The sequence below is a fragment of the Coffea eugenioides genome, chromosome 2, assembly GCF_003713205.1.
Source record: "Coffea eugenioides isolate CCC68of chromosome 2, Ceug_1.0, whole genome shotgun sequence".
In the NCBI taxonomy this organism is placed as follows: domain Eukaryota; kingdom Viridiplantae; phylum Streptophyta; class Magnoliopsida; order Gentianales; family Rubiaceae; genus Coffea; species Coffea eugenioides.
This window is the reverse complement of record NC_040036.1, coordinates 76,295,672-76,306,057: the sequence shown is the minus strand read 5'-3', so window position 1 is coordinate 76,306,057 and position 10,386 is coordinate 76,295,672. Positions and strand designations below refer to the sequence as shown.

At 37.9% G+C, this 10,386-nt stretch overlaps 1 protein-coding gene across 1 annotated transcript; it reads right to left on the bottom strand.

Moving 5' to 3' along the window:
* Nucleotides 1–8,400: 8,400 nt before the first annotated feature.
* On the bottom strand, nt 8,401–10,154 carry LOC113760305 (BURP domain-containing protein BNM2A-like). The gene is made up of 2 exons (XM_027302859.1): nt 10,101–10,154; nt 8,401–9,717 (listed from the first exon to the last, which is right to left on the bottom strand). The coding sequence occupies exons 1-2, from the start codon at nt 10,152–10,154 to the stop codon at nt 8,401–8,403; spliced, it is 1,371 nt and encodes a 456-aa protein (XP_027158660.1).
* Nucleotides 10,155–10,386: the final 232 nt, after the last annotated feature.

Here is a 10,386-nt window from a genome sequence, read left to right as displayed (position 1 = left end):
ATCGAAACGATCAAGGCGTTTGAGCAGCTTTATATCAACGGGAGCAGAAGATTCCCCCATTTCTGCCTTGGTTTGAACAATATGGTCCGGCAGGAATGGCTCAGCAGCAGGGTGATAAAAGGTATGTGGCTCAGGTGGTATATTTGAAGTGATTTGGGGTTGTGGACCTCGCATGTGAGTAAGAGAAAATGAAGGATGAGGAGGGTAAGTGTATGGCAAATTTGTGGTGAGATAGATGAAAGTTTCTTCGGGTGCAATAGGAAATGATGGAGTAACAGTGGCATGGGCCGAAGGTAGGACAAATGGCCCTTGCTCAGGCTGTCTGGCGGGTACAGGTTCGGGTTGAACTCCGCTGCTAATTAGCTCATCATTCAACTTCCTTTGGGCGGCCATCTCATACGCCATCTCTCCAAACTTGGTAAGCATCTCAGTCAACTGAATCCCCGAACTTGCAGTCTCGGGTTGAGCGGTAGTAGCAGACCTATCTGACTGTTCCGGTTGTGAACTCATGTTTACACGACTCCCCTGGGCTCTACTGCGGGATCGCGTTATGATGGGGCTTCGACGAGAAGCTATGTTGAAATATCACCTGAGAATTTTTGACAGATTGCCTTTAGGTTCAACTCTCGCTTAATTATTCCAAAGAAAATAAAGAAAAGGAAAAGAAAAAGGCAAGAGTTAGTAGATATCCAGAAAATTCGGATGCATGTCCTATGGGGGAGCCCTTTTTATGCCAAGGGTAGGCCTAGTATGAAAATGCAGTCCTCCAGAGTAGGCACTATACAATACCTGATGAATCCGATCAACCGCTAGAGTGAAAAAAATGATTTGGAAAAATTTGGCCAATCGAAGTGAAAAGAGACATTTGTCCTAAAATGAGGAAAAAGTCCGAATGGATTGCTACTTTGAGCAACGCATGGAATAATGTGTAAAAGAGATTGCAATGTCTCAATTAATTTATTCGGTGACCCTTAGACTTAAACCCTAAAAAAGGAAAAAACGGGTCAAATGGATTGGATAACATTGATGATTTATTTAAAAATGACCAAATTACCCTAAAAATAGGTAAACTGGTCAAATGAATTAAATGAAATTTGATTTATTCAAAAATTGATCGAATCGCCCTAAAAAGGGTAGATTGGTCAAATGAATGAAACTTGATTTATTCAAAATCGATTCGATTGCCCTAAAAATGGGTGAACTGGCCAAATGAATGAAAAACAGATTGATGATTTATGCAAAAATCGACCAAGTCACCCTAAAAGGGTAAATTGGTCAAATGAATTGATTTATTCAAAAATTGACCGGATGACCCTAAAAAAGGGTAAATTGGTCAAATGAATTGGATGAAATGAATTTACTCAAAAATGATTAGATTGAACTAAAATTGAATGAATTGACAAAAAATGGATTGGATAAAATGGATGATTTGTTCAAAAATCGATTGAGTTCTCTACCCATTGGGTAGTTTCAAGAAATCATTACAATGCCTTAGTCTATGAGCCTCCTAAAATCAAGATTTGGCCTCCATTGATTTATCGTCTCAATAGTGAAGAATTATTTGGGTTTCTTCAAATTAATGTCCTTTACGCAAGAGATTTTTACCAATTTTGATAAAGTGGCCAAAAGGTGATTATTAGACGCTCATATTCCAAAGATCGCTCTATGAAAATGATCGGATCCTACCTTACCTTGTGCACTACCCCTTTGGATGATACAAAAAATGTAAACGTGCAAGTCTCCTTGGATTAAGTATCCGAGACATATGGTGGCTTATTCCTAAACACGGGATCCCCTAAATGGCACTCCCTTCCTAGGGTGGATGCGTGATGCCAGTTTATTGAAAGCAGTAAGATATGCAATTTGAAATGAGACATGACCTAAGGAACCCTTTATCTGCCAGGGTAGGCCTAAAATGGTATGGCATTATTAATTTATGAACGAAATACACCGAAATTTCTAAACATGCAATAGCCTATCTATAAGGGTAGATTCTAAAAGAGGATCATGTCCGACCTCTTATTTGCTCAGGGTTAATGAATGCAATCGGGACACAAAGCCAAGAAAAGTTAGTTCAGCCAAGATAAATACACATAACACATTGTAATAACAAGATAAAGCAATCAAAGAAATAAAGCAATAAAAAGGAAAAAGGGGTTGGACCCCTCCCCTCGTGAATAGTGTCCCTAGTTTAGGATAAGGCCGATTCTACCCTAGGCAGGCTATCATGGATGCATGAGGTTGGGGGTTCACTAATGCATCTAGACTCGATGAGCTCAGGTCCCCGAGCCTTCAGACTTAGAAACCAAGGGTCACCAACCCCAAGGTTCTTTGTCGGTGGCTCGAGCGATTCCCCAAACACCGCTACGCACACATCGTGTCACGGCTACGTGTTTGAGTGAATCTATCAAAACCTCAATCTTCGACCAAAAGCTAAAGGCTATCAACCAATAGCTTTAAGTGGAAGATTGAGTGACCCATTGGAGCATGCTACACACACATCGTGTCGTGATCACATGTCCAAGTGAGTCACCTAATCCTAATAGGGTAGAGTGGCGTGACAAGCCACTAAAAGAAAAATAAAGGGATAAAAGAAGTAAAGCGTATGCTCGTATGTTAGTGCTCGTTTGAAGGGGAGGGATCAAGAACCAACGCGTGGCTCTAAGGGTGACACACACCCCCCCAAAATGCAAATGCAAAGCGTGAGATAAAGCAAGTACAATCATACATCCAATCGTCCAATCATACATACGTGAGTGAGGGAGTAGTTTGATATGCGCGTACGTGGCAAAAAGTCCTAGAAAGGGAAAATGCAATCCTAATATCCAAATGCTATACATAAAAAGGGTAGAAAAAAGGAAAAGAATGGCTAAATCTAATGCTTGGACCCACTTAGAAATTCCCCAGTGGAGTCGCCAACTGTCGCGCCCCACTTTTTTTTTGGTAAAAATAAAATAATTGTTTTTTTGTTGAATTTTACTGATTTGGGAAAAATGAATTTTTGTTGATAAAAACAAAAATGGGTCTAAATGGGACTTTTGAAAATGCGACGATTTGACCCAAGAAAAATAGTTCAAAAAGGGTTTTTCTTATATGAAAAATGGAGTCGCCACTTGGTATAGAGTTAGGGTGTACCAAGTCACCCAAAAAAAATGAAATTTTTAAAGAAAAAAGTAAGAAAACCCTTTTTAAACGACTCCTAGTCCACGTAAAACAAAGAAAAAGGTTCGGGAGTCACATTTGACAAAGGGGAAGGCAAGGATAAAAATCCAAGGCACCCCTTCGACCTAGCCAAGGCTAGTTGCGTGATTTAACCCTTATTTTCCTATATTTTCTACCCAAAGTATGTATTGCAAATTGGATTTGACTAATGGATGAGAAATGCAATCCTAAAGTATAGAAATGTCTCTGATGAGGCTTTTGATCCCATTCACATGAATTGTGAAGGTCAATAAGGAAAGACCTCATAGAAAATCATGAATGATGCAAATGAGGACTCAAATGAGAGTGTAAGTGTGCAAAGTGTAGAAAAAAGGTGCATGTGTGCAATTTGAAAGTATTTGTGTGCAAATGAATAAAAATATAAATGCTCGTGTGCAGGTGAATGAAAATAGTAAATATATAAGTAAAATAGGTGCAATGTGTGAAGTGAAAAGTAAAGAAAGTGAATGAGTGTGTAAATATGACATGTGGATTTAAAATATATAATTAGTGAGGAAAATAGTGAGAAAATGATATGAAAATGCATGAACTTAGAGGAATGCATCAGGTCGGGTACGGGAATGACCCCTAGCTTTGTGATTTTAATTTTCCCTTTGATTAGAAGGAAAAACTAGCGTGCTAAGGCTATTTTGAAGCCACACTCGCTCGTTTCCCTTACCCAAGGGGGTTTTCACGCAAATGGACCCTATAACTAGCATGAGATGCAAGTCCTAATGTGAAGGGGAAGGTGTTTGAGGAACATGCCAAATGATAAACTAAAGAAAAATGCGTGATATGTGGTGATCATGCACTTAATGAAAAAGGAAAAAAAAGAACCTATTGGGTCTAGCATTGGACTAGCCCATTCTATGAATTCCGACCAGCGTTGGACTAGTGGAAACGATAAAAGAAGCCACAACTAGCGTTGGACTAGTGTGGTGACGTACATTCATTCATTCCACTCATTCAGGTTATGAAAAGCGAGTAGACATGCCAAAACACTCATAAACATATAGCACATAACACTTAGCATGCTCGACTAGATGCAAGGACCTAACAAAGCAAATTAACACATAGTAACTAAGCATGCAAGACAAATAAGACGATTAAAGCCCTAATTATTACATTTGCTAGCTAAAACAAAGGGGAAAGGGAAAATGGACCAAATTACTTGCTATGCCCTATCTATTACAAGCCAAGAGGTGTATACATACCCCATAAATGAAAATAAAAGAAAGATTTAAAAATGAAATAAAAGTAAATAAATGAAAGGCATTAATAAACATTTAAGAAAACCAAGTAGGCATGCAATTTTCATTTAGCAAGTTGGATCACATAGGGAGATACAAAAAAAGATAAAAGAAAGTATACCGTCCCCTTTTGTGGTGCTAATAAGTTGGAAAAGGTTCTAAATTGGAGCTACAACCACTAAACAAAGGATTAATGCACCAATTTAATAGTAAATCAAACAACACAAATTCTTCAAAAACAAAAATTAAAGAATCACTAATAACTATGAAATTGAACCATTAGATCCCTTTAGATAATCAAACAAGTCCATATTCATCAAATGAAATTCCAAGTTAAAAGGGAAAGGGAACTCGAAGGACCCAATTGATTAATCTTTTCAATTGCTTAGGCCATGGTAGAATAAGAAGGGACTTGAGGGGTTAAAGAGCTATTATAAGAACTCTTTTCATGCAAAAACATGCAACCTGCGAAGGAAACTTGTTTCTTTGGTATATAAAAATCCTCCAAACACACACTAAACCCCTCGGAATACAGATTTTCCATCAACAAGGGTTTCAAAAAAATGAAGAATCTTAACACCTCCTTAGGACCTTTTGAGAAGAAAATAGATGAAATAACATCAATAAAAGTAGACTGCAATAGATCCCTATTAAAATCAAGTTTGACCAATTCGCTACTGTGAGTCAAGTATCTTTCTACACTACACTCAAAGGAAGCAGGTAATAACAGTAAAAAACAAAAGACAAGGTGCAGCAAACATTTTTTAGGCAATTTACAAAATCCAGCTTTCAAACACAATCGAATCCAAACACAAGGCTTTAAACTAGGCGGCAAGCCATCACCCAAACAAATAGAAAGAAAAACTGAGCAAAATCCAGTGCAAACACAAAATCCAGCAATTTACAAAATCCAGCAATTCAGCAATTTACAAAATCCAGCTTTCAAACACAATCAAATCCAAACACAAGGCTTTAAGCCAGGCGGCAAGCCATCATCCAAACAAATAGAAAGAAAAACTGAGGAAAATCCAGTGCAAACACAAATAAAGTACGTTTAGCAAGTTGAAAAATCTGGAACATATAAAACTGATTTGGCAAGTTGAAATGCATTTTCCAGCAAGTGCTTGGGCATGAATCCGAATTTACCTCGGTTGAATAATTATGTTAAGAGCTTACTATTTTTATTTCATTTTCTGGTTTGGACATGCTTATAAACTCTTAAATTCCTTATGCACGTATCAAGCTAGCATATGAATAATTCCAGCTCAGAAATCAAGTTCAAATAATATCCATAACCATCAAAATTTCCAGAAGTTCTGTTCACCATTCTTGGATGAACTTGCATGTAGCCGCCCACTATTTCATTTTTTTTCTCTTGCTTAGCCGAACCAAAAGACTTCCCGCAAAGCTTAATCATCTAATTTTAATTAGTCAAACACCTAACCAAGTGAAAATCAAACACTTTTCCAGCAAAATTCATGCTAAAATACCTATGCAATTTCCAAAACAACTTCAACGGCTAAACTGGAAAAATTGTTTAACAATCCAGCAACATCCAATAAAATTTTCCAGCCATACAGCCGAATTCCCAGCCATAAAGATCACATGCAAGACCAAATAACAAACTATCTATCAGATTGGATCCAAAATCAAGTTCAAATAATATCCATAACCATCAAAATTTCCAGAAATTTTTCTGTTTAGCCCGGATGATCTTGCCTTAAGGCAGATTGCACTTTTGAATTTTTATTCCCCTGTTTTAAAACTTACTAGTCAACTACATGCAGGCCTAATTAACTTGTCATTACTAATTAATCAAGATTAAGGCTCCAAAACAGAAAAACTAAACCGAATGAGGCTACATTAGCAAGATAACCTCTCGGCAGTCACTTTCCATCAAAACAAAATTTCCTTAGCTTTTTATTTCTTCATCCGGCTTCATGAAATGATCATGCAAGGCCTTAATCCTAATAATCATCCAAAATCCAGTTAGTCCAGCTCCATTTCATGCTCAGATTATCCAAATTCAGACCCATTCAGCAGCCAAAATAAAACAAGTGCATCAAGCTCACGGCAGGAGCTTTATATCTAACCAGAATTTCTGCAGGCTTTCACTATGCCATCCGAAGGTACAAATCAACATGTATGGTGGAAATCATCACATTTTCATTTGGCTAAATCTACTTAAGTGCTCAAGTCATCACAGGAATTCAGAAATAGAGTGCATTATCATCTCAGCTTTCGGATGGTACCTCAATATTCAAAACAGAATTTTCTAATGATTCAATTCAACATCCGACTGCTCTAACATCACATGCATGTTACTAGATAACTCAAATTACCTCAGATTTATCCTAAAAATGATCCATAAATTACCTCACAACTAGTCAAGCTTTCACACGAAAATCTGGAAAATGTTTTCCTCCTCTCGGCTCACAAGCACGCGACAGGTTTTCTGTTTTGGGTTGGCGTGACTGTGGTTGTCGGTGGAGATGATTCTTTGGTTTCTCCTTGTCGGTGATACCAAGGCAGGGAAATGTTGTTGTGCGCTCAGCTTAAGACCGAGCTCACACAACAAGCGGCTGCAATACTTCTCCCTCTCGGCTAACCAGAATGCAGCCTGCTAGTCCGTCCTTTTTCTTGCTCAAGCTCGCAACTAAGATGAAGGAAGTTTGGCACTCAAACTCCTCCCCAACTCACGGATGGAATTGTTGCAGAACCGCAGGTCTCACTCTCTTTTCTTTAACTCACGAACAGAAAAAAAACAGAGCAAAGGCTTCGGCTCTCCCTCACTCTCAGTCTCAGCTTGCCGGGTGCAGCTCTCTCACTTTCATGGTCGATGATCACGAGGCAGAGGCTGGAGAGGGAGTGTTTGGTTGCGGACTGGGGTAAGTTGGTGCCGAGAGGAAATGGAAAATGGTGTTGGTTGGAAGATGATTGCAGCTAGTGGAGGTTGAAAAGAAACGAAGGGAACTCACGCACAACTTCTCCCTCTCTTCCTTCGAGCTCACGGACAGAAACAAGAAAGATTGCAGCTCTCCAGTTTCTTTTTTTTTCCGGATGCAAGGTGCGGCTCCCTCTTTGTCTCTCTGGTCGATGATTCCAATGTCAGGTGGAGTGGTAATGTGGAGAGGAAATGGAGAGAAACCGTGGTGAGGTTGGTGGAGTGTGCGGTGGGGAAAATGAAATGTGATCCGGCAGAAAAATGGAATTGTGATGATTTTTCTTTTTTTTTTTCTTTTCTCTTTTCTCAACTTAATAATTAACAAAAATAATAGTAAAACTAAATAATAATAAAAACAACAATTTTAATTACAAACACATCAAAATAAACAAACTAAAAATAACAAAATTACCATTTTCGATCTTTTCTTTCATTTTTCATCATTTTTCATCATTTTTTTTCTTCTTTTCTTTTTTTTCAAAATAAATTAACAAAAATAAACCAAAATGCCAAAAATTAAATTTGAACGTATTTTTGTGAACAATTTTCCTTTTTTTCTCTTTTTTCATGATTTTTCTACGCTAAAACTTAAAAATAAAAATAGAAACTAGAAACTAAAAAAAACTAAAAACAACCACGACAAATGAGAATAAAAAGTAAAAGAAATTACACCAAAAATTTGGTGTCTACAGAGTACATACAAGCTTTGGCGTCCTTAAGCTTTAACTCCAGTTTGCTGGTTAAGGTTACAAATTGAGATTGCTTAGCATGATGACTTTTCTTTCAAAATTAGGCAATTTCTCGTTTAAAATCTAGTTTCAAAAAGACAAATGCATCTTCTTTTCAAATTTCCATCATATGCATCTGTTTGTACATATTACATCATGCTAGTCGAATTGAACCTCAACAGGACTGGCCTTTTGAGTTGGTAAGATGAAACTTTTGATATCACAGCCAAACAAACTATAACACCACACGGCAAACAACTTAAGCACAACTTCTGGACTAAACTGAAGTAGATGGAACCAACACAAGGTGATTTGCAGCAAAGAAATGACAAACAGGGGAAGTTCCTCGTTCAATTCCAAGCACACGGAAGGAGATGTGATCAGGGCTCCAATGAGAGGTATCCATGTGACAAACAGCAATAGCTTCAACCCTGTCACCATTTTCACCATTCAGGGAAACTTTATACACGCGACTCTCACTTTCTTGAGAGTGACAATAGAAAACTGTATAAGGGTAAGGCATGGTATGACATGCCACCATCTTCGGTGCTGAAATTCGTACAGGAACTTTAATTATTGTGTACTTTTGTAGTCCGGCAACTGATCTCGTGAGGTGAACTGTTGACAGAATACTGACATTTTTTTGCAACCCAAGTGTCCCTCTGGCAAAATTAAGCATGGACTCAAAGGATGTAGAACAAAATTTCTTCTCTCCTTTGATGGGCTTAGCTTCATATTTTCTTAGCGTATCTTCCATGGCTTTGGCCTGGGGAGATTCTTGAGAGAAGGGAAAGAATTGAAGAAGTTTTGGGAATTCCATTGAGGAAAAAGGAATTTTGTCTGCTTTTGCTTTGGGCAGCAATACAAGAGATGACAAGGGATCTGTTTCGGGGAATTTGGTGAACATTGTTTTTCCTACCTTTAAATCCTCCAATCTGAAGAAACCTAAGAGTGTTGGATCCATATGATCTAAGTGGGATGATGTGTGTCCTGTTGGATCCGTATGATATAGGTGGGATGATGTATGTCCTGTCCCTGTTATGTCCTGATTGCCACCATTATGCTTATCATATATCCATGCTTGATTACCAACTGCATTATTTTTTCTGTCATAGTCCATTGCATCATTTATTCCATTGTGTATCTCCTGATTATCACCATTATGTTTATCATATATCTCCTGATTACCAACTGCATCATTTTTCCCGTCATAGATCCACACCTCCTGTTTGGCCACTCCATCATATCTCCTATCATAGATCCATGCCTGATTATCTACTGCATCATTTGTCCCATCGTAGATCCACAGCTGCTTGTCGACTCCACCGCTTTTTCCGTCATAGATCCACGCCTGATTATCCACTGCATCAATTTTCTTATCTATAGCCCTCAATTGATTGCCAATTGTGCTGTCATCTTTCTTGTCAAATGGAGCAAGTTGTTTATCCACAACATCTTTCGTAACATACGCGGATGCCTGTTTATCCAAATGATCATTTTTCTTGTCATATATCCAAAATTGATTGTCCAGTGCATCGCCTTTCTTGTCATATATCCAGAATTGATTGTCCTGTACCCCGGCAACTCCGCTGGCCTGTAGAACTCGGAAATATTTTTACAGTAAGTATCAATTCAGTTTTTCAAGCATATGTTAACAGCAAAGCGACACCAAATGATGAAGCAGGGGAACAAAAACAAAATCAATCGAAATTGAGCACATGTACAAGGACATTATCAATTTTTCCTTTGCTTCTTTCTCAACGAAATCAGAATTTTGGGCTCAAATTCCTAGAACACAGTAGAAATCCGACAGGGAACGATGTAACAATTAGAGTAGGTATATTACCATCTCACAGTTAGAGAACCTACCACGTCAAAAAAACTTGGGCAAATTTAAGGCGCATATTCATATTAGCTAGCAGACTGGCAAATGAAGTTGAATAATTTAAGAAAATGTTGTAGCATGTTTTATGTTACCAGCAGAAACAACAGATGAAGGAAGAGAATCAAAGAAGCAAATCTGGAATCCATCTCTGAAAGCTGAGCTTGAAGTTTGCAAATGGCTATAACTCCGCTTGATATACTTCAGTAGTAGTAGTTAACAAAGAAGGGAGTGGATAGACATCGATACTGAATTTCTTGACAGGAACTCAAAGATTAATAAGCATCCTAAAGATCATGTGAAAGAGAATTAAAAAATAGCCAATCGTATGAATAATTGCAACGCTTTCTACATGATTGAATCATCTCAATTATTGATATT

Excerpts from the sequence above, each read along its gene's own strand:
- LOC113760305 (XM_027302859.1), bottom strand. The coding sequence starts at position 10,154 with ATGGATTCCAGATTTGCTTCTTTGATTCTCTTCCTTCATCTGTTGTTT. Across the intron at positions 9,718-10,100 it reads TTCATCTGTTGTTTCTGCTG|GCCAGCGGAGTTGCCGGGGT; the intron begins GTAACATAAAAC and ends CGAGTTCTACAG.